We start from the raw sequence: 24,861 nt of genomic DNA on the forward strand, positions 1-24,861 counted from the left end.
CCAAAAAAGACAATTACTAGAGCCCTTTACTCATGGGTGGTAGATGTGGTTGGTGAATCTTAATCATATACAAACTTGTGAAATATATTCTCAAATTTTTATTTTAATTAAGTTTTTATATCTCTTTTACATAGTTTGAATTGTGTTTTCCTATCTTGTTTTATAAATAATTTACCATATAAGTAAAAAATGCTCAGCCAAATGAAAATGCCAAATCATTTTAATCATGTTCTTATTGCTAGGATTTACATTTCAGTCCTTCCAATTTATTTTACTGTCATTAATTGCCCAACTACAAACAACTTTCTGCTTGTAACTCTTTTTTATCTTTCGGTTCCTAGAAGAGTATTTACTGAATTAGATGATAAACAGTTTACAGCTACACGTCACCAAAACATTTTCAGTGGGCATTTACACAGCTGTCACTAGCAACTATACTTGTAATTAGAAAGATTAAACCTTAGAGGACAAATCTAGCCACTTAGTAGACTTAAGATCAAGAATAATGGAGTAAAGCTAATTTACTAACTGTCACTGTCACTGTCATCCCGTTGCTCGTTGATTTGCTTGAGCGGACACCAGTAACGTCTCCATTGTGAGACTTGTTACTGTCTTTGGCATATCGAATACGCCATGGGGAGCTTGCCAGGTTCTGCCATGCAGGTGGGATACTCTCGGTAGCTTGCCGGGCTCTCCAAGAGGGATGGAGGAATCATTTTATTCCTGACTCATATTTGTCAAGAAAAAATAATTTTTGTTTGTCAGTATTGAATTTGGTTGAACCAATTTAACTAATTAAATTGTTCTGCTTATTTAATGAGATTTGGAACCCATAGTGGGCGATCTAGAAGGTCTTCTGTTTCTAGATGTGAATGTTTGCCATAGAAAATGCCAAAAACATTTTTTAAATGTATCTCCTTGGTTAATATATTTTGCTGATCCTTCAACACTTCTTTCTATAGATGAGTTAATATAGATTTTTTTTAAAGAAATTGATTTGATGCTCTTTAATTGACTTTGGTGCTATTAGTATGGTTTTTCCCCCCCACTCATTATGCTGTGAGCATTTTCCCACACCAATGACTATTCTTCAACAATAGCATTTTAATGGTTCTGTTGGCTTATCACAATTTGTGAATGTACCTATCAGTAGCTTGCTGGGCTTCCCGAGAGAGGCAGAGGAATTGAACCCGGGTCGGCTGTGTGTACTGCTGTGCTATCACTCCAGCCCATGTGCATATATAAACATATATATGTAAAAGTATATTGATAAGTCTCTGTTTTCTGTGGAACAGGCCACGCCCCCCGTGACCATTCCAGGCTCGGCCAAGTTCACCCCCAATGGCAGCAGCTTCAGCATCTCCTGGCAGTCTCCTCCGGTCACCTTCACAGGCATCCCAGTAAGTAGGAGAGAAACCAGAAATCTGATCCGAGTGGCTTGAACCCAGAGCCTCGCACATGGGAGGCATCTTCTCTATGGCTGTGCACACGCTAGCCCGCTCTTTCTTTTTTTTTTTTTTATTGAATCACCATGTGGAAAATTACAATGCTTTCAGGCTTAAGTCTCAGTTATACAATGCTGAAACAACCATCCCTTCACCAGTGCCCATATTCCACCACCAAAAAAAAAAGACCCACACAGTATACCTCCCATCCCGCCCCACCGCACCCCCTCCCCCGCCTTGTAACTGATAAATTTCACTTTACTTTCTATTTACTTTGGTTACATTCAATATTTCAACACAAACCTCATTATTATTGTTAGGAGTACCCCACTAGAGTCAGACCTGTTGTGAAGAGATATGAGGTTTTGGATTTCTGTACTTTAGCAACTAAGTCCAGGGAGATTTCTTCCAGGTATTGGATCATTGCAAGCTTGTAAACCCCATCTGTGGTCCTCATAATATGGCGGTCACCACGCCTTTCACCCCCGGCAAGGAAGAGGTGAGAGAGAGAAATACCTTTCCTCTCCTGGGTGGGCATGGGGCCGCGGCTTAGTTCTCAGTCTGGAGACATTCTGCAAGGAGCTGCCCATGCTGAAAACTTTAGCTGGAGTCTGGAGTCACACTCGTGCAGCTGTGGAGAGGCCGCACACACATGCAGCCCCTGGGATCACATCTTGGCGGCAGCTAGCCCACTCGTTCTTAAGCGGTATTTAGGAGCTCCCAGCGGGAGGCAGCCCAGGACCAGCTCCTGTGTTGAAAGTGTCCGGACTGGTCAGTTCAAACACTCAAAGGAATTTCCATCTGTATGTAAGCAGTTGGAAATACATTAAGGCATTGTTGTTGTTTGCATTGATGCTACTTTTTTCTTGAGGCACTGTGGTTTACAAAACTGCTCATGATAGGGTTTTAGACATAAAACATCCCAGCACCACTCCCTTCCCCAGAGAATTGATGGTACTTTTATTTTTTAATTTCCAAAAGGCTTTATAAAATGAATAGCTGAACCCAGACCTTGTGTCATCAAGAAAAAGCCTTTATGCAAAAGAAATTTATCATTCTAAGTGACTTTATAAAATGCATGACAAATTATTCTCATCTTGAAGGTTGAAAAATTGAAATCACCTTTTTCCTTCATGTGTCTAAATTCATACTGGTGGGTAATCTGAAGATAAATGAGTATTAAACTATGCAGTCATGTTTAAGTAGTATATAAGAATTAATTTGTTATCGCTGAAGATTGCTATCTGATAAATCGCCATGAATATTGACTTCCAGCTATTCATTTTTTAAGAACTTTTAGGTCTCCTAAAATAGCCTCGAATAGTCACAGTCGTGTGCACTGTTTACTGTCTCTGTGCTTTAGAACTCCTGGTAAGGGTCCAAATGTGGCCTGTGATACTCGGTTATGATCTTTTCCTCCTATTTCTCCTCTTCCCCAAAGACCTCACAAAAGTTTCTTCTTATCAACCACTGGCGATTCCCGGAGGTGTCTAGCAATGACTAAGGCCTCCAGCCGAGCTGATAAAAAAGGAAACAGTGGCTCAATCAATTATGCTGTGCTCTGTGGATGAATATTTATCAATTCCTAGAGGAATAGCCAACAAATAAAAAGCATCCTGCTGGCAGCAGTTTAAGGACTGGGGACTTCCAGATGATATTCCTAGAATTTCTTTCTTTCTTTTTTTTTTTTTTTTTTGCTTTTTGGGTCACACCCAGCAATGCACAGTGGTTACTCCGGGCTCTGCACTCAGGAATTACCCCTGGCAACGTTCTGAATTACTCCAGACTGTGATGTTGTTTAAAAATTAAATTCTAGGGCTGGAGCAATAACACAGAGGGTAGGGCATTTGCCTTGCATGTAGCCAACCAGGTTCAATTCCCAGCATCCATATGGTCCCCTCAACACCATCAGGAGCAATTTCTGAATACAGAGCCAGGAGTAACCCCTGTGCATCTCCGGGTGTGACCCAAAAAGAAAATAAATAAATAAAGCAATAAGAACCTCTCAAAAAAAAAAAAAAGGATCCAGAGAGATAATATGGGGGTTAAGATGCTTGTCTTGCACAAGCCAGTTGGGTCCCCTGTACCACACCATCCCCGGGTGCCTGGAGGTGCAGCTCTGAGTCCCCGAGGGAAGATCCAGAACCGTAGGGCCCAGATCCCCGGGAGGGGCACCCCGACCCAGGCCTCCCGAGTCCCAGCGCTATAAATAAATAGCTCAAAATTAAAGAGTTTCTGTGAGTTTTGTTTGCAGTGCGGGGGTCTGGGGTGTGTTTCGGTGTGGTTTCAGTTTTTTGCTTTATTCTGGGGGGTCTTGAAGACAAGAAGGCATATTGCCACAATGTTTCTGATGTTTTTGTACTCTCAGTGTACGCTTTTATCTTCATTTGGCAGGGGTGGAACTGGGTCACGCCCAGCTCTGCCCAGAGAGCACTCCTGGCAGAGCCCTGCCGTACGATCTCTCCAGCCCCTAGGAGTGCCTCTTAAAAGTGGGTGCCGGGGCTGGAGCAATAGCACAGCGGGGAGGGCGTTTGCCTTGCCCGCGGTCGACCCGGGTTCGATTCCCAGCATCCCATATGGTCCCCTGAGCACCACCAGGAGTAATTCCTGAGTGCAGAGCCAGGAGGTAACCCCTGTGCATCGCCGGGTGTGACCCAAAAAAGCAAAAAAAAAAAAAAAAAAGAAAGTGGGTACCGGCCGTGCCCCTCTTCCTGGGCACTGGTTCTCCCCACACCACACGGGCGCGAGAAGCGGCCGCCGGCAGGTGCCGGCATCTGGCTGGCGGCCCCACGGCAGTGCCAGGCCCGCTCTCGGCCGAACACGAGAGCACGCGCGTTGCTCCTTTCTGAGTTCCCGACTTGGGGTTCGCACTCACAAGCCCTAAAAATACTGAAAGCAAGTGAATTTGCATTCCGAGTGGCTCCGACTGCGTCCCAGCGGAAGCCGAGAGCAGTTTCTGCTCTGCAAGATGCTTTTTAAGCAGCATTTTGGGCTTTGTACTCGCAAGCCAGTGCTGCGGCTGTCAGCCCCGTTTAAGATGCGCCTCTCTCGCCCGGCGCCAGCCCCGGTGTGGGCAGAGGTGGAAGGGTGTTCGGGGACACCGAGGGTGGGAGGAAGCTTCTGCCGAGAAATCCCCAGGGTGGCGGGGTTTGACTTATTCATTCACTTACACCAATTTTCCCGAACATTGGGCTTTAATAAGTTCCCTGGGTGAGCGCCCTTCCCAGAGGCGTCCGGCTGGGAGCGCCGTTCTGCATACTTGCAGACGGAGCCGCGAAGGCCCCGCTCTCCCCGCCGAAGGCGGTGTGCAAAGGCGCAGGAGCAGGAGACACGCTAATTGCAACTTTCCTGGACCTGGTGTTTCCCCCAGGACACGTCTTTGCTTCTAATTACTCTCATTCCTTGCTCTGTGATTTCCTGGCGGGGAGCGGAGAGGTCTCCGGCCCTCTGCTGGGCTGACACTGCCCGGGCAGGCCGTGTAGACTGGGGGGGTTGAAGCAACCTGAATTCATTTTGTCTCAGTCCTGGAGGCTGGAGGGCTCCGTCTGAGCCAGCCGCCTGCAGATGGCTTCCCGGGGACCCCCTGCCTGAGGAAGTTGCTTCTCACGGGGCCTCGCCTGGCCTCTCTGTTTCTGGGCCTGGAGGAACGCTTAGTTGAATGTTTTTGAAGAAAGAAAAAGCTCTTGGGGACAGACTGTTCATACCCTGCCTTGTAAGAAGGAGGTTCTGAGGGGTCCTGGGCCTGAGGTACTTGCCACGCACGAGGCCAGTGCTGGTTCGGTTCCTGGCCCCAGCTGGTTCCCTGAGCACTCAGTCCTGAGCACAGAGCCAGGCGTAGCCCCCGAGCACTGCCACGCCTAGTCCCCACAGTTTCTTTTTTTTTCTTTTTTTAAACCACAAAGTGGGCCTGAGCAATAGGACAGCCGGGAGGGCACTTTCTTTGCACGCAGGTGAGCCAGTTTGACCCCCCCTGCATCCCGTAGGGCCCCCGAGCATTGCCAGGGGTGATTCCTGAGTGCCCAGCCAGGAGGAAGGCCTGAGACTGCCAGTGTGGCCCAAAAACAAATCACTAAGTCAAGACTTTTTCACCTGCCATCCATATTGCTGCTCAGTTGGGAAGCGCAGATGCCAATCCTGACTAGAATCCTCTCTCTCTCTCTCTCTCTCTCTCTCTCTCTCTCTCTCTCTCTCTCTCTCTCTCTCTCTCTCTCTCTCTCTTCTCTCTCTCTCTCCCTCTCTCCCTCTCCCTCTTTTTTTCTCTCGCTCTCTCTCTCCCTCTCTCCCCTTCTCTCTCTTCCTCCCTTCCTCCCTCCCTCTCTCTCTATTTTTCTGTGTGTTTTTCTATGTCTCTTTCTCTTTCTCTCTCTCTGTCTCTCTGATTCTCTGCTTCACTCTGACTCTTTTTCATCTCCTTTCTCTGTGTGTGTGTGTCTGTGTCTATCTCTGTGCCTCTCTGTGTGTCTCTGTCTTTCTGTCTCTCTCTACCCCCCTCTCTCTCTCCGTCTCTGTCTCTCCCCCTTTCTCTTCCCCCCTCACTCTCTCCTTCTCTCCCTCCCTCCCTCTCTCTCTCTCTCTCTCTCTCTTTATCTCTCTATCTCTGTCTCTCTCTCTATCTCTCTCCTCCCAAGTGGGCTCAGGGGCCTAGACCCACTCCTCAAAATACTCGGCCAGGGCTGGAGCGATAGCACAGCGGGTAGGGCGTTTGCCTTGCACTCGGCCGACCCGGGTTCTAATCCCAGCATCCCATATGGTCCCCTGAGCACCGCCAGGAGTGATTCCTGAGTGAAGAGCAAGGAGTAACCCCTGTGCATCGCCGGGTGTGACCCAAAAACAAACAAAAAAATACTCGGCCAACCCAGGCGAGTGATTCCAAGTGAGGGTCTGAGGCGAGGTGCTGCCCAGGTGCAAGCCCCTTACCTCCTGTGCCCCCTCGGGCCCTCCCATGTGGATGTTGACGTATGTTCCTTGGAAAAGGAGCACGTCCTCTTCCTGTCCGATGGTCAGGGACCACCATGCCTGTGGACAGGCTGAGCCAGCGCCTGCTGAGGAGAAGCTTCCCCGCTAACGCTGTTCTCCGTGTCCTTCCAGGTTTCTCCAACACACAGTCACGCCCTGGGCCCGGGTGAGCAGCGGCCGCACACACACACGGTCTTGTCCTCGCCGCCTCGCGGGACAGTGAGCCTGAGGTAGGCCCGCCGGGCGCGCCACACGCGCCACACTCCTCAACTGAAAGAAATTCCCGAAAAATCAGGAGAACAGCAAGGCCACGAGGAACCAGGCAGGGCCGCCCCTGACTGCCCCGGGATTTGCTGTCAGGGGGGTGGAACAGGAAGGTACCTGGTAGCGAAAGTCAGAAAGAAAGTCGAGGGGTTGGAGCCCTAGCACACGGGGAGGGCGTTTGCCTTGCGCGCAGCCCACCCGGGTTCAATTCCCAGCATCCCATATGGTCCCCTGAGCACCGCCAGGGGTAATTCCTGAGTGCAGAGCCAGGAGTAACCCCTGAGCATCGCCGGGTGTGACCCAAAAAGCAAAAAAAAAAAGTCAAGCAAGAAGTGAGCACATTCATTTGTGGAAAAGAGAGAAACAGAACAAGAGAACGGGCAGTATCAAACCATGGTAAACCCTTAGCCTTAGCTGACAAACGCAGGTGCCCGGCAGCTGAGGGGAAACGGTGGGCTCAACTGGAAGGAACATAAGTGCGGGATCCTGGGCACTTTGGGGGTGAGTCGGGGACCTGGGCACGTCGGAATCGTGAACGCTGAGAGTATTGTAAACACGCGCCAACATGTTTACAAGAGCTCACCCAGGTGTGGTACCTGGGTGCCGCATTATCACTACTGTAAATACGTGGCTTAAACATTAATAATTAAATAAAGAACGGGGGAAAGATTCCCCAGAATGATTTCCCCATCTGCGAACTAACGGAAGGTCATATTTGGAGAGCAAACAGTTCGCAGTGCTGTCCTGTCGAGCAGGGAACGGCGATACTGAGGCTGTTTGTTTATTTTGACTAAAACTTGAGAACCTTTTTTTTCAACGTTAGGCACTGAGATACTCATTCAGACCGTGTTCCAGTACCTTCCACCACTATGTCATCCATCACCTGCCTCAGCCTCCCTCCTAGCTCCCCTCCCCCCGCCCTCCCCGCCATGGTAAGCTCAGTTCTGCCAGTTCTCAGGTTCTGTTGCTTTGCACCTTCGATTTTTCCCCTCCTATGTTTCTTTATATCCCACGTAGGAGAGAGGTCATTTTGTACTTGTCCATCTTTTTTTTTTCTTTTTGGGTCACACCTGGCGATGTACAGGGGTTACTCCTGGCTCTGCACTCAGGAATTACCTGCTGGCAGTGCTCGGGGGACCTTACGGGATGCTGGGAATCGAAGCCGGGTTGGCCTCGTGCAAGGCAAACGCCCTACCCGCTGTGCTCTCACTCTGGCCCCAGAGTCTCTGTTTCAAACCTGGGAAGAGTCATTTTCGTCTTACTCGCGTGCATATTTTTTTGCTCGATTCCATTTTTCAAATGTGGCCCGAGGGACACGTCCAGAAGTGAGTAGGGTGACTCTGACCCGGAGTGAAAGCAGCAGCAGATTCTGCCAACAAACTGGAACGGCCCTGAGAACCCCCCAGGAAGGTGGAGAAACGCCTACGGCGTTTCCCGGCGCCTGTCCGTGGGTGTGGAGGGGCCGGGGCCCTTCACAGAGGCCCTCACTGAGTCGGTCCTTGCTCTTCTGTGTCCTGCAGGAAGCCCCGGGGGGAGGGCAAGAAGTGCCGGAAGGTGTACGGCATGGAGAACCGGGACATGTGGTGCACGGCGTGCCGCTGGAAGAAGGCCTGCCAGCGATTCACCGACTGACGGACGAGCCAGCAGAGGCCCGGCTCCCCAGACCCCCGCCCGCCTCCCGCTGCGGGACGCCCAAAGGATTTTTTTCCTTTTCAACAAGATACACAGGAAGAGCACTTCCCAGGAAGAACACTTCCAGGGAACCTTTGTGGAATTACAGCAAAATTAAAATAAAATAAAGGGGTGAGGTGACCCCCCCTCGCTGCCCTCGCTGAGAATCCAGCCCAGAGCAGCCGTGAGTCATTTTTGTCCTTTCCAAAAAAAAAAAAAAAAAGTCAACCTTTTTGTCTAAGTCAGAAAACTGGACTTCTATAGCAACTCGAAACAACAGAATCCATTTTACTTCGCAAGAAGGCCTATTTTGATAAGCTTTCTGAAAATGCCATTTCTGAGATCTTTTTTTTTTTTTTTTGACACTTAGAGAAAGCTACACGCTATTTGGTAGTCTTTGTACAAAGAACACTATCTGCTTTCTGTGTGAATAGACTTTCCCCCCCGTTTTTCCAGTCGACTTCTCGAAGCGGTTCACCTCCTGAGGTGTTGCAGAGAAAGTCCAGCGCTCTGGGTATCTTTCCCGTGTCTTCTTCGTGTGTTTCGTTCGTTTGGAAGAAAGGCCCCGAGTGCACCACGGTTGAGCCGTCAGCTTGCAGGGCCCCAGGCGCAGGAAGTGTAGAGAGACTGGCCGGGACCGTCACCAGCAGACTGCAGCTGTCCCTCCGGGGAAGCGTCCGGGCGTCATCCTTGGGTTTCTAAGAAGCACCTAGCCCTGTCTCTGCCCGCCTCGGTTCTGTCCAGAACTGGCACCCGAGCTGCTCGGGTCAGCCTCCGCGCTCCTCCGGGGACGGGCTGCCACTCGCATCCCTGACCTGTGGGCTGCTGCCTACCTGAGAAGTCATCGCCAGCTTAAGGGGCCGTTGGCCCTCGCCTGTCCCGTCCACCACAGGCTGGTTTCAGAAAGGGAGCGAACTCTAGATTCTCCCAGCAGGCCGGCGTTCGACGGCACAGCACAGCCGACGTCTACCCGTCGCTCCGAATGTCAGGTGAAGGGGACCAGCCAGCGACTGTGCGGAATGCACTTTCATAGGTTTGATGCTTTAGCATGTCTGGGGCCTGGGGATTGGGTTTGTGAACAATAGAAACATGATATGGGTAAGTGGAAGGCCCAAACCTTTATTTTTATTATTGGAAAAAATTTAAAAAGAAAAACAAAACTGGAGGGATTCATTAGGAATTCGCTCAGAAGGGAACCTACAGGGCACCAAAAGCAAAATGCATGTCGGTATAGGAATTTCACAATGTAGTCGGACCAGGGCTTGTCCTGTGTTCCTTTTCTCTGGCTATTTAGCCTGCGGCGTGTATGTGAGTGTGCGTCTGTGTCCGCTTATGTGTATTTTTGGTGGTAATTGTGCAGGGAGAGGGGGGGTAGTTGGCAAGCCCTATAAATAAGCTCAATTTCTGTCTACCCAGCTCTCAAACGCCCTGCTAAAGAACCCTTTCTCCTATGCCTATGCAAAGAAGCAAGAGCGCCTTACAGGAGGCACTGTGCCGGGCGAGGGACTGGAGCGCCTTACAGGAGGCACTGTGTCAGGCAGGGGGCTGGAGCAGCCATAGGAATGTTAAATGAAATTGCACAGAGGAAAGTTTAATATATGTTTAAAGATTGCACATACACCTTTCTTTTTTTTTTTAGAATTGAAAGAAGTCACCTGATAATAAGCTATCCTCTTTTTTTGTTTGTTTGTTACAAGTGAGGGAGATCGGACGTTCTCTAGCGTCACATCCACAGTCTGTGCATTCGTATGTTTTGGCAATTTTCTTTTTTCAGTTCTCCTGGGTCTGACTCTTTGAGCATTATTCCTTGGAAGAGATCGCTTTTCCTCTTCCATGGAGTTTTTCTTTAAAAACATGAAATTTCGAGAGAGCAGGAGGGGAGCTGCATTTCATTTCCCACCGTAGTTGCCCGTCAGGTCCAGCCACAGCAGCAGCTGCCGCGCCCGGCTTCGGGAGGAAAGGGCTCTTCCTCTGCATGAAGAAGCGTGTTTGCGTGTTTGCACCCTTTGCCCCGGTGCGTCAAGTCTCCTCCCTGCATCATCTCCAGCACTCCCAGCTGGGAGACGCTGCTCCGGCCTGTCCCAGGAAACCCCACGCAATTGAGCCTGGGGAAGGCCGAGTGCTTGGACAGATTCCAGCACAGACCTACCTGGTGGCCACAGTACAATTCTGGAGCCGAAGATTTTTCTCTCCTACAAAGGTAGGAGAGATCTCAGATTAGGTCATGAATGAAGAAGCATGTGTGAAAGGACGAGGGGTTACATCCATCCCCTTTCCCAGGACCTTGGGGCACAGGGAGGACACGATCTTGGTCGTGGAGCGGTCCCAGAATGCAGTTCTGTGGCTCCACACCCCTCCCCCGCGCCAGCCTGCCCCCAGCTGCAGCCCAGGAGTTGTGCCAGGCTCTGGCCTGGCTGAGGCAAATTCGACCCTTCCCCGGAATCTCTCTCTCGCAACCCCTTCCCCCATCCCGACGGGGCCTCCTTTATTCCGCTCAGCCCGAGGCTTGTGCATCCCAGTATCCGGGTGCCCACGGAACCCTCCGTTCCTTCAGACAGAGGCAGAGACCCCTCCCTTTTCCCCAGAGCATCCATGACGGCCAGGAGACCCCCAAGCTTTGCTTGACTAGCTTGGCAGAGAAAGGGGTTGAACTTCCTAACTGCCCTGAGAACCATGATTGCAGTATGCAGCAGCTGGTTGTTAAAACGGAACTTTTTTTTTCTTTAAGAGGAGAGCTATTTTGTTATATCTTGGAACAAAACAAAGTGCCAAATTTAAGCCAGACATTCACTTCAGGCCATCGCTGTGGTACATTCTTTTTTTTCTGTCTCATTTGGCCAGCAGAGGAGGAGGGGGAGGAGGAGGGGGAGGAGGAGGGCGGGCAGTGACCTCCCCCAGCAGCTGGCTCTGTACCCAGAACTGCACCAGCACATGCTGTGTGAGCATCAGAGGAGCAATACACAGGAGCCCAGCCCCGGGGGTTTCTGAAGTCGGGCGTTGTCACCTTGGGGCTTCCCCGCCTTCCCCCTCCCCACTCTCCCCTCCTTCGAAAATATTTTTTCATCTCTCACCAGTGAAGGCGTGTCCGAGACAAGCCGGGTCTTCCCGGGAGAGCTGCAAAGCCAAGTGTGTCCCGTAGACAATGGTTGTAAATCACTGGCCCCCCCCCACCCCAGGGTGGGTGTGTGACCAGTGTGGGGAGAAGTGCCCCCCGCACTCGGGGAGCGGCTGGGTGGCCGGCAGGCTGGGGAGCAGAGGGAAGAGGCAGGAGGAGGTGATCATCTCAGCCCTGATTCTTCGCCGGGGGTGAGGAGAGGGGTCCCTGAGCCACTCAGAGCCTCTTCTGCCCTCGCTGGACCCCGTGGCAGAGAGCACTGAGTCTCGGCGACACCCGTGCACCCTGTCTGTCACTCGCTGTACCCACGAGGACTGCGTAGGGGACCGTCCCTGAGTCGATCACAGCCATGCTGCCAAACAGATTTTGCAGTCACAATTGAGGCGTCACAGTTGGGCTCACCTTGAAGCTTCTCCAAGACAGAGTGGCCGTGTGTCTGTCTTGTCAAGGGTTTCTTCAGCTGAAACACCCTCCCTCCAAGTGCAAGCTCGTTCCTGCCACCGCCATCATCTCTCTGGAGTCCCCCACTGAGTCACCCCCCTGCCGCAGCCCGGGGTCCTGAATTAGCCAACTGAGTCCGTTCCTGCCTTCCTCCGACTTCCCTTGGAGATGAAAGGGCGGCGTTGGCTGGAGAATGGTCAGAGAAGTGTCAAGATTTGTACCCGTAGGAGAGGGTTCCTGGAACATAGTAGCAAAATACTGTAAATAATACTCATTTCCTCAGGGAAAACAAAGGGAAAAATAGATTGGAGGCTCTCAAGACTGGACTTCTCAGTAGAACGTTAGCCTGTCAGAACGCTCGGTTTTTTTCAGTGGACCTGATGTTGTATTGAGACACGTTGCTGTGGACTTTGAGGGGTGGGGGAACTTTGAGCCTGAGAGAGAGCGCTCCTGCTTCGTTGATGACCCACAATCTAGAACTGACATTTGAACCCCAGGCCTCAGCCCTGGTGGCTATTTGTAGACCCGTGGAAGGCTTTTGCTGAATGTAATTGTGAATCTAAAGCCTTGGAATCCCTTTTTCGATCCACCCGGTTGGATTACTGGTTATTAGCTATAAGCAGAATTCTGTAGACAAGGGCTGTTAAAAATGTGCATTTTGCTTTAATGGCATGTTAAGGAGCAAACTTCTTTGGACTTTTGTGGATAAGATGCTGCTTTTTTTTTCTCATGACCCCGTAGAATTTCTATCGACCACATCAACTATAGCATTGACCTGTCTGAACACAGGCAAGAATTTGTGCATACAAATAAGTGGAGACAGCAGGATTCGTGAATATGGATGAGAGCGTGGATCATTTTGGAGAATGCACTGGGCGCATGGGTCAACTGGAAATTCCATTTCTCTGAGAAAATAACCCTCCCAGCAGCAACTCACACATTCTCCCTGCTCCCCAGAGCGAGGGGGACTCCTCTGTTTGAGAATTGTTTTGTTGTAGCCTTTTGCTTGTAACTAGTCAAACCAGAAGTCAGTAAAATAAAATGAGATTAGCACCTTTAGGTACTGATGGTATCACTAAGTCACACACACCAGTAGAGCAAGAAAGTGTATCATTTCTTTAAGACCGACTGGTGTGCTTCTTGTGACTGATTTTTAGGGGGAAAAAATGTATTTGATATACATGCTTTAAATCACGTATCTCTCATGGGACCGAAATCAAAATTTTTGATTTCTGGTCCAATTTTGTAAATAGTTCCTTCTTTTTGAAGACAATCTCATGTTTTATAACTTTTCTTGTGGGTCTGAGAATCACAATGGTGATGTGTTGTGTCAAAATGTACTCTCAAATACAAGAATAATTATAACTTAATTTTCCAAATAAGACAAAAACTATGTACTGGATAGACTTCTACAATTCTGAGACGTGACACTTTTATAATAAGCATTCGTACTTCTCAAGTTAGCAGAACTGGAAATATTTTACAAGATGCAATGTTTTGTAATCACAAAGAACATGAACATTTTGTGGGAAATGACCTTGGTTTTATACATTGTAACTTATTTTTTAAAATACAGTATTTTACCAGACAGGAAGTGTTACTAGTATCGGCAATTCCTGTTCTCCAAACAAAGGGCTATGCCTCTTTTAAGCAAGTATTTTGATGCATATCTTTTCAATTAACCCTCTGCAGCTAGGGTAGAAGTAGATTTGATGGAAATGTTATTGCAAGAGAAGCAACATGCTAACCACTACTTCTGTTATTACTGGTGTGTTTTCAAATTTTTATAGAAAAGACACTGCTTAGCTCCAATTTTCAAAATGTTTCTAGATATGCATATAGGCTATAAGAAAAGATACTCTTTTAAATTCTTTAAGGTAAAAGTGATGGATTCTGTCACCAAGTTTACTACTCATCCTACTAGAACTGCATACCTGCATTTAATTGGCAAGTATAATTTGCTGGCAATTTCTAAGATCGTGGTAGGTAAGCCCAAAGATGGAATTGTTAGGTGATCAGTAGTGTTTAAACCTAATTTCTCCCGCAGCACGAACTCAACACTTTAAATTTCCTTATCAGAACAAAGTAATTTATTTTTTCACACAGACTCACAAACAAGGTTGGGATGGGAAAGTGACTTTTCCCCAAATTTGAGAAATAAGGACAGGAGCCATGGAAGAGTTTATTAACTACACAGACAATTCTGAGCTTTGACAAATCCATGGCATCTTTTTTTCCCCTCTAGCCACACACTATTAAAGCAAGAAAGAAGAACTCACTGAAAAGCGTTTGTTCCAAAGTCAGGGATGTGACTCAGTGGTGAAACACACGTTTCGTATATCTGAAGCCCTGGGTTCAAACCCTGCCATTTGGGGAAAGAAAAAAGAAAAGCAGTAAAATAAGTTATTTATATACATATATATTATTTGTAAAACAAAGCAACAACAACAAACATCTTTTCTTTCTAATATTTTTAGAAATTCACTAGACTCAGTCAAGTATTCAGACATATCAAAAGACGAACTGGGCTAGATCAGTAGCGTACCTACAGAACACCTCCGGGTGGTCAAAGGGTCACACAAACATTTTATTCAAGTGGACTTTATCATCCGCAGAGAAGGACTAAAACGCACAGCACTGGGGGAAACTGAGTCCAGTCTTGGTTTTTGGGCTCTCTGATGGGGAGAGTCTGCAAATGTCTTATCTTCATTCCCTGGGAAAATGCCCTTGTTAGCGTGGAAGTCCTCCGTAGGGATCGACTGCTGGAAGGTTCTTAACCAAATGTGTCTTGTTTCACCTTTGAACAGAGTTTTCCCAGTGTGGTATGGCAGATGCCTGAGGAGGCCGGGTAGAGTCCCTAAATGAGCAATTCACGTCAGGCAAAAGGAGTGACACTAGAGAATGGGGGAGATCTTGGTGAACGGTACACACGTGCCCCTCTTACGCTCGGACCCCACTCGTCGCTCTAGACAATCAGCTTCACTGGGAAATCAGGCTCTGAGCCACTCACTCTTCTCCCTGGGAAAGATGAGGTGTCCTAACATTTAAGTGTTGACAGCTAGTGCAAGTTCTTGGCCAACACTGTGCAGACCAAAGACAACCCACGTGTAGGTAGAGGCAGCCCTTGGCCACAAGTGTCAATGCTTCATGATAGCCAGGTCATATCCCATGGCCATCGTGTCAAGTTCTGTATCGGGCCCATGCACTCACCCATCTGGGTATTTAGGTTCAAGAAGGGGACAGGGTCCGTTCTCCCCAGAAATCATTCTCTCCAACACCGGAGTAGAGCAACAGAATATCTTTAGGCTAATGAGCCTTGTCTCTGATCAAACTGCTCTGAGGTGTTATCCAGCTCTTACTCTGCCTCCCCTGCCATGCCCAGGCCGTGCCCCCAAAGCGTTCAAGAACCGTAACCCGAACTTCCTTACTGTTCTCACTACCGTGACCACTGTGATGAGGGCCCGGCAGAGAGCAGCCTCGTGCCTTCAGTGAGGGCAGCCAGGAAGACAGCACCCGGGGCGTCCTTGCGCCAGAGCCTCTGCCGAGCCCCCCACGTGCCCTCTCCATCCTGCCTCATAAGCTTCCGCTCCCCACCCCCCCCCCCCGTGTAGAATTGTGTCTTCCCCTCTGATAGGGCAGAGCTCTTGGTCCAGAACTCGTAGGTACTTCAGTATATCGAGTATCCACAACCTTCAAAGTGGAGTGTGTTGTTTTTTGTTCACAAAGAAAATCTTAGCATCTTTGTCTGAGGGCAACAACAAATTAGGAATAACGTGTCCTGGGGAAAAAAAATAAAACCAGGAGTTTCTTCCTTCATTTGGATGAGTTGTTCTCAGCTTATATCTTCCACCACAACCCTGATGGTGTGGGGCTCATCCTTGCCCTACCCCTGTCACTTAGAGATAAAGTCTGTCTCTTTCGGGTACACTATTCCAACTTCTCCTTCCTAAGAATATAGTGGAGAATATGAATATTTAACATTACCATCACCCCCTTCTTAGCCAACTCATAGCAATCTTGAACCTGAATCAGCCTCATTATTGCCCGCAAGGAGGCAAGAAAGGGCTTGTGAAGGGGTTGCTTTGGACCCTAGCCTGATCATCCAGAATGACTCTCTACTTAGAAGACTAGAGACCCACCAGGTTCTCTACCCAACCTTTCAATCAGGTGTTACAGAAAAGAAAGAAAGAGCTCACTCATTCACATGGTTGAATGCCAGTCTAACTAAGCCCCAATATCTCCCTCTATTATAATTACTATCCCCTGCTTCTCCATGTTTCAGCCATCCAAGTGGTTAACTATAGTTTATGAGTTCGGTGTTCTGAGTAAATGTTTTGGCTCCTGACATTCAACATTTGTTATTAGTGTAAACTTCAAGTTGTTGCCCTAAAGTTTAAAAACAGCTCAAGTTTAGCATTCATGATGGTGCAGAGGAAAAAGTCCTGTCAGTCCAAAGTAGAAAACACCCAGTAATTTTGTTAAGTTCTGATTAAATATAAATGCAGTTTCTACGATGTTGGCAATGCCTGAGGCATCAGTCATTGCTCGTGGCCATCATATATGAGTGGATGTCATCTGGCCATTCAGTGCCTGTTAGTTTACCAGGTTTTCACATCTTGAGCTTAGCATAAAGCCTCTTACAAGGAGTTTAATTACAGAGCTCAAAAGAGGCCTAAATAATTTTGTCCTGCCACCTACTTCAGTTAAGGAGGTATTTTTTGGACAAATGATACTTTTATTATGCTCCTGAAGAAACACAGTGGTGGAGGAGTACTGATAAGTGTTTTTTCCTCCTCTCCTAGAAAACCTGCAAAGGTTAGCACTAGTTCAATAGCAGTGGCGGGATTCAAATCAACCTAAGCTTTAGGGAATAAGAAGAGAGCTACTATTCTGATAAAATGCGGTCCTTTGTTTTGCCAGAGGGTAAAAATCATAATTAAGTTGTAGCCCTTGTTTTTAAAAACGTTTTCACCTTAGGGCACCATCCACATTGTTAACTGCAAGCTTCCAAAGAACCGAGCACATGGAAGATAGCACTTTATATTATAATAATGCTACAATGAATTCTTGAGTCTAACTGTATTTCCTTACTAGCAGTAGTTCCGTACATTTTTTAATCAGAAAAGTATAGAGTAGAATCTACAAGATCCTAGAAAATGCAGAACTCCCTACAAATTCATTTTCTTCTTTAAAAAAATAGGAGAAAAGCTGCCCCCACCCTTCCCCCTCTAAATCTCGTGTGAACCTTAAATAGAGAGAAAAATCACTGAGCGTTAACAGAAAGAGAGAAAAGACCCTATCCTGGTTATTTGTCCTTTTTTTTCCAGCTCAGTGACCCCTTTGAATTTTCTCCTGTAATGTCTCTCTCGGGAGCTGGAGAGATAGTGCAGCAGGTAAAGTGCTTACCTTCCAGGCAGCCAACCTGGGTTCAATCCCCGGCATCACATGTGGTCCCTGAGCACCACTAGGAATGATTCCTGAGTGCAGAGCCAAGAGTCATCTCTAATCATTGCTGGGTGTGGCCCTCCCCCAAAAGTTAAGAAGAAACAAAATATCTCTCTCCCTGCATTGCCCTCACCTGCCCGAGTCTGAGCCCCAGCTCTCAAGTCTATCCATTCCCCGAGCTCCAGACAGAACCTCTTCCCTTAGGCTGTTATTCTTCTTAACTCAATGTCTGAGGGATGATTATTACTATGATGGGTAACTTAGGCTCAGTCCTTGATGCTCAGTCATCTCCCTGACTTGGGGAAAATCTTTCCATCTTCTGGACAGTTTCTGGTGATCCCTTGGAGATCAGGACGGGAAAAACAAAATGGCTTCTGGTGTGTGCAGTGGTTTTCGTTCAGGGATCGAATAAACGAGAAAGCGATCCTGCAGCCTGTCACCCCCTCTGAGAAGGAGCCCCTCACCAGATCTGTGCTGCGACAAATGGTGGCTGAGACAGAATGCGGAGAGAGCTTTGTGGGTTGCGGGGGAGAGCCTGTAAGATAGAGATTGCCCCTTGGGGATCTACCATCCACGTAGTATGATCATCAACTACCCGACACACACCCCCCAGGAAGAATACAGAGCTTTCCAGAGGCCAAGCCCTTGCTCGCTTTGACACTTTCCCCCAGTACTCTGCAAATTGGAAATCACTGACTGTGACATGACCAAGCCCTGTGACAATAGCAAAGCCCCTTCTTCCAAAGTGTCCCCAATGTTTAGGGAACCTTCGTGATCACTAGTAGAAAGCTTTAGAATAGAGTTAGATGTTTAGGGAAAAACTCAATATCGACCCACCCCACCCCACCCCTGCCAAGGTATTCTCGTTCAAGGCCCCCTCAAAATATTTCTGAAGTCCATGACTTCAGTAATTGAAAATATCATAGGTATAAAAATTACCCCGGAGTATGGATCATATATGTTTTTTTAAGCCATTATTAATATTTTCCTACAAAGCCCATGTCTAAAATGCCTATTTTTGTAATGAATGGTTGGACGAAGGTCAGCCATTGAAACATGCTCTCTGGAATAACCAGACACTAGTATAGTTTCCAAAGTGTTGCGTGTATCAAAATCTATATACTTAGAAGAACTCAGGATAAGAAAAAATCGCTAGGTCCCAAAGGGTCTGAGACTATCATCAAGTGAAACTGCCAAGTGGCCTCCAGGCATCTTTATCAAATGGGGAGACTGGGGGTGTAAGAACAAATTAGCACAGAACCTCTTTTGCCCTTGATCTATGACAAGGCTTAACAACAACAACAAACTTTCCGTGTTTAGAAATTATCTTTCCAGTTGTTTTCTACCGCAAATCTAAACTATTACTGTTAAATTCTAAACCATTTTAAATGGGGTATTTAAGGGAAATGCTACCAGTAGAAAGCACTGCTAAAAAGCACAATTCAGTGCTAGTCAAGTAAGAGAAAGACAAACTAAAGAGAAAGAACTGTTCTTCATCTAGGATGCTAGTATTAAATGACAGACTAGAGCTGGAAGTGGCTCGAAATCAATGTGGTCGAGCTATCCAGTTTGTAGAGATCTTTTGAGATACAATCTTACCACCATTATGAGGAGATAAGCACTTGCTTACAAAAGTCTTTAACATCAGTGAATGAATGTATGAAGTTACAAAACTATGCATTTTCAAGGACTACTATGTATTTTGTATCTAATCCAAGTAAATTTTTTCCATAGAGACTATTCACAGCAGCAAATTATACAACGTAAACTTGAATTCATCTTGTGATGGAGATTTGGGACGCCAGTCTATTTTCTTCTAGCTAAGATTTTTTAAGGCAATGCATAGAAACTTTAGGTTCTAAGCAAACTCAATCATTGAGGCGAAAAAATGGGAAATCTCCATTTGACTTCTTCAATGTCTGTGGGAAATGTTGGTTGTGATAAAGTATGCCCAGTTCTTTGGAGGTGGATCTTTTATCAATGCTAAATAGACAAGCAAAACAAAACTGAATAATTTCATGAGTATTGCATTGGATAAATAAGTTGTGTCTGTTTAACTTTAAGGAAAAAAAATACTTCAGAGTCTGTTATATAGTTTCAAAGAACAGTGTATTAAAAATTGTCCAGCAAAGCAAATCATTGATGTTTTCAAAATTACATGCAGATAATCACTAATATTTTAGGAAGTTCTAGAGAATGTGCGCGAGCGCGAGAGCGCGCGCACGCGCACACACACACACACACACACACACCATTTCAGTCTTCTTATTGATTCTGTTTTTACATAAAACCTTTTCCCTTCATATTTTTTCTCTTTAATGAGTGGTTTGCTTTTCAGCATGGAGAAATATTCTCTCCTTATTCTGACAATGTGGAATAAAGAACTCCACTTCTCAGCCATTTCGGTTCTCTTCTATATCCATTGGAAAAGTTTCTTAACAGTTTATATGGACAAACACTTCTAAACCTGGTACTTATAGTGTACCAGATATGTTTGATGCCTATTTAGGAGCTATTGGGGTAGGGTGTGTCTTTTTGTATGATTTTTAGCCAAATTGAAATGTCCTGACACTACATATCTGAATACTTTATCTGACTGTAAATACAGCCTGTGGAGGTTCAGGTGAATAAACCTTTTATGTGACTGTCCTCAGCCATGCTCCTTGCCAGATTTTGGCACATTGTACATAGATTTGTTGAATGTTTCAATGATGTTGTTTTTCTAAATGCTGTTCTCTTAAACTTTTCAAAATTTTTTTCCGTTTTCTTTTGGCTTTCCATTGTTTTGGACTTTGTATGTTGGTTTTAAAAAAAAGTGTTTCCTAAGTATTTCACACCAGAAAAAAATATATTGGATTAAACTGGTGCTAATTGAAGCAGAAGGGAAATTTCAGATTGAAGATGTACAATAGAAAATGTTCACACCAGTTCAACTACACTTAATTGTACTTTCCCAAGGGAACAGCTGGCGTGTTACTGAAATGGGCATCAGGAGAATCACTGAGTGTTTACAGTTTCTGTGGCCCATTTAAGTGTATGACTTAGAAATGACTCTGTCCCCACAGAGTTGAGGATTTGCTACATTGGTCCCATGGAAGCATTTAAGTAGAAGAACAAGCTTAGAGTAAGCATCACTTTAGTAATTAGTCTTCTGGTCTTTGGACTTTCATGCTCTGTAATGCTTTAGCTGTAGCAATGACGGTGGTGTTGCCAATCGGGTCTGACACCTTCGTTGATCTGTACTTATGTGTATGGTTCTACCTTGGGTTGCACGGGCACATGCCAAGCCAGAACACTGGACTTTTAATAAGACCATTCTGACTTCTACAGTGTCCGCACACATGAATTTAAATGCACTTGTAACTGGTTAATTACCATGAAGTCTAACTTCCGCTTAATAAAAATTTTTGTGTATCTGCTTCTATCTGAGAACTGTTTGTTTTCATAAAGGATCGGGTGACATATCCAAGGGATACTGGGAGAGGAGAGTCTGCCTTTGATCTACAGTTGTAAAAATCATTTAAAACCAAAAGGTTATATTCCCCACATCGACTGTTTGCCTTCAGTCCCTGCCTGTCAGCCTCATTCCTTTCCAATGACTGCCCCTGGGTGTTCACTGCACCCTCTGCACTGCTGGTCCTACTAGTCCTGGCTTGTAAACACACCATGGCAAGAGAGGAGAGGCACTGTCCACTGGTGCCAAGCCAGCCTAGAGACCTCCACTAGGCCGAGACCGTGCCCACTAGGACCTGGTACTTTCATTTCTGAAACCAAACGTGTGTTTGTGGCATATAGTTCAATAGATCTGAGCACAAGTCCATGTTTTGCCATTTACAAAACATAACCTAGAAAGTGATCTTCAATTGTCTCATTCTTATAGTAGGAATGGATTTAAAAAGTGGAAAACAAATTATTCGGATGAGAAATCTATCTCTTCCTAATGCAATCAGACTTAGCTGGGAATGAAAGTGTCCGTACTTTTTTTTTTTAATTTTATTTTTTTATTAAATCACCATGTGGAAAGTTACAGTTTCCAGGCTTATCTCGGTTATACACTGCTCGAACCCCCGTCCCTTCTCCAGTGCCCATATTCCACCACCAAAAACCCCAGCATACCTCCCTCCCCCCACCCCCTACCCCCGCTTGTGTAGCTGATAAATTTCACTTCATTTTCTCTTTACCTTGATTACATTCCATATTTCAACACAAAACTCACTATTGTTGTTGGAGTTTCCCCTCAAAAAACAGCCCTGCTGACAAGGAAGCATTTGATAGTTAGTTTTCCATTGCTGAGAATGAAGAGATATGACGCTCGGTTTAGGATTTCTGCATTTTAGTACTTTAGGAGTTAAGTCCAGTGAGATTTATGTTGGAAATTGCATCATTTCCCTTCCTGGGGCAGCATGGGACTCTGGCTTAGTTCACAGTCTACAGACATTGGTGGAAGCAGTTGCTGGTACCAGAAGGAGTCTTGCTGGCCTCTGGATCGTGGTCATCAGCAGCAGAGTGGCCGCATAAATAAACATGTGGCCACTCGGGTCGCATCTCGGCAGAGCGAGCACCGCTATCGCCCCAGCCCGACGAAAGTGTACGTACTTTGTCTGCTTCTGTTTGCTGTCTGGTGCTTTTCTGAGAAGCTCCTACACCATCGGGTTACTGTGATGGCCACCCGAAATAACCCATCACCAAGCACAAAGAAGTAAGCACAAATGTAAACCAGAGTACCCCAGTACTGGAACCCTGAGGTTCCCAGGATAAATGTCTTCAAAAACTAGAATTGGGGCTAGAGTGATAGCACATCAGGTAAAGTATCTGCCTTGCACACAGCCGACCCAGGTTCAATTCCCAGCATCCCATATGGTCTCCCGAGCACCGCCAGGAATAATCCCTGAGTACCAGGCAAGGAGTAACACCTGAGCATCGCTGGGTGTGACCCAGGAAGCAAAAAAAAAAAAAAAACCTAGAATTTTCTCTTTTCAATTTTTTCTGTTTGTGTTTGTTTATCTGCACCAGTGTTCAGGACTAACTCCTGGTTCAGTGCTCAGGGACCACATGCAGTGGCAAGGATGGAACTGGGATAGGCTAGGCACAACACAAGCGCCTTAACTCCTGTACTATCTCTCCTGCCGCTCTTCAATGTTTGTTGGTGTGGGGGTCACACCCAGGGGTGCTCAGGGATCACTCCTGGCAGTGCCGGGGCACCATATGCAGTACTGTAAATCAAAGTCAGGTCAGCCTGGGAAGGCAAGAACTTTATCCACTTCCCTCTCTGACCCCTCTTTTCCAGTTAAAAAGACACTTTCTCAAATAAACAGTCCTTAGTAAATAATATTGTCCCTCTCAGGGAGCTCAGCAAGCTACCGAGAGTATCCTGCCCACACGGCACAGCCTGGCAAGCTACCTGTGGCGTATTCGATATGCCAGAAACAGTAACAACAAGTCTCACAATGGAGACGTTACTGGTGCCCGCTCGGGCAATTCGATGAACAGTGGGACGACAGTGATACAGTGATACAGTAAATAATAATAACACGGTCTTCCACACGACATCTGGATGTTTTCTTGGTTACTGCAGGCCACCATTAGTTCATCAGTGAATTAAGGAACAGTAGAAATAGAGGTTTCTACGTCAGCTTGCTTGGAGGCTGAGGGACGTGCAGACGGATGCCCCCTTTTTTTTCTTATTTTTTTGGGGGGGTCACACCCGGCGATGCACAGGGGTTACTCCTGGCTCTGCACTCAGGAATCACTCCTGGCCGTGCTCAGGGGACCATATGGGATGCTGGGATTGGAACCCAGGTCGGCCGCGTGCAAGGCAAACGCCATACCACTTGCTATGGCTCCAGCCCCGGATGCCCCCTTTTTTCTTCCTGAAAGAACTCACTGAAACTCTGTCATTCCTTCATATTCAACTGAGCTGCCACAGAATCTGTCGGCCTTTCCTGATGCCGTGGAGTAGGAGACGGGCTGGCTTTGCTGAGCGCCTGCTCTGCGCTAAGCACCGGGCTTTCCTGCCATCATCTCCGTGAATTCCCACCGCAGCCCTGCGAGAAATGCCTTCTTTCTTTCTCCACGCGGAATCACCTTCACAGACTCCGGGTGGGGGGGGGGCGTGACCCTTGTCCCCTTGCCCCTGCCCTGTGAGCGTGCAGGAGCAGCTCAGGAACCGAGTCACAACTCACCTGAGGCTCGGGGACTGCCTTGACTCTTTGACTTCCCACCACTGTCCCCGTCCCTTCCCCCTCAGGGCTGGTTGGGAAGTACAGAGAGGCCGTCTCTGCGGTGCCGGAGTCACGGGCAGGGGGAGGGCCCTCGGCGGATGGCACTCGGCAACTCGGCAACTCACGGAGTCACACCGGCCGGCAGGTGCTGTGTCACCGAGCCACGCCAGACCCTTGCCGTCCCTTGGCTTGTGTTTTAAACGGCTTTAGGTACTATGATTACAGTAGTGTTGTTGTTTATGATTTTGACATGCACCTACTACACTTTCATCACCATTAAGTGTCCAAAACTATGCCTCCCAGTCACTGTCCTTGGGGGAAAAAATTGGGTTATTATGCATATATAATCATATATATTACATATATAATGCATACATACATATATACATGTGTACACATATATACATATACCTTTATCATTAGGTTTTTTGTTTCGGCTTCAGAGCCGCACCTGGCAGTGGCCAGAGGCCTTTCCTGGCTCTTTGCTCAGGGTCGCTCCTGGTGGCGCCCAGGAGACCAGATGCAGTGGGCTCTCTGCACCAAGGATGGAACCAGGACCAGCCATGTGCTAGGCAAGTGCCTCTCCCGCCGTCTACCTCCCTGGCGTTATTGGTCCTTCTTTGCAGTTCTGCGACACCGTGCCCACCATCAGCGTGCCAGGGTCCCTCTCCCAAAGGGCGCCTGGCACCGGGGGCCTGTTGAGCACAGACCTGCTGACAGAACCTCAGAGTCATAGTCCACTTTGGAAGCAGGGGCGAGCAGCTGTCCGCCCCTCTTCCTCCTCAGCGCCATCACGTGTGCCCATTTCTCTGAGGCTGCCCGTTCTCATCTTTCCTGGCCCTCGTGTGTCCCATAGTTCAAGGCCTGTGCCAAGAAAACTTCATCTCTCGTCGCTTCCCACCGTGAGTGGTCTACTTGGACTTCCCTAAGAACATGTGTACCAGGTTAGATGCCCACCCTGCACGTGGCATTGACCAGCCTCGGGGCTCACAAAAGTATATTGCAAAAAAAAAAAGTATATTGCCTTTTGAGCTCATATTTTTGTGTCAGGGGAGGGATGGATGTAGTAAATCTCCACCAATGTTGCTCAAACTGACCTTCCTGATTCTTCCAGTCCCATCCTGCAAAGTTCTAGAACATTCTCCTGTGGGTGTTACTTTAGGAGGCTATTGCCCTCAGGAGCAGAGAGAGGAAGAAAATGCTACCCTAAAACATTGTGTGTAAATCATATATTTGCCCCCAAAAATCAAGTATTTATTATCATAAAAGGTGCCCATGAAACGTCTGATGAAGTAATAAATAC

The 24,861-nt window shown here is 47.2% G+C and overlaps 1 protein-coding gene across 1 annotated transcript in view; it reads left to right on the forward strand.

Annotated features, from left to right (window-relative positions):
* The window catches only part of ZNF704 (zinc finger protein 704), a 214,449-nt gene extending 193,688 nt beyond the window's left edge, over positions 1–20,761 (forward strand). The window contains exons 7-9 of the mRNA XM_055124927.1: positions 1,296–1,400; positions 6,534–6,631; positions 8,186–20,761. Coding sequence (XP_054980902.1) covers positions 1,296–1,400; positions 6,534–6,631; positions 8,186–8,297 — 315 coding nt within the window. The 3' untranslated portion in view covers positions 8,298–20,761. The remainder of the gene's footprint in view (positions 1–1,295; positions 1,401–6,533; positions 6,632–8,185) is intronic.
* Positions 20,762–24,861: the final 4,100 nt, after the last annotated feature.

Source organism: Sorex araneus, chromosome 2, assembly GCF_027595985.1.
Source record: "Sorex araneus isolate mSorAra2 chromosome 2, mSorAra2.pri, whole genome shotgun sequence".
Lineage (NCBI taxonomy): Eukaryota > Metazoa > Chordata > Mammalia > Eulipotyphla > Soricidae > Sorex > Sorex araneus.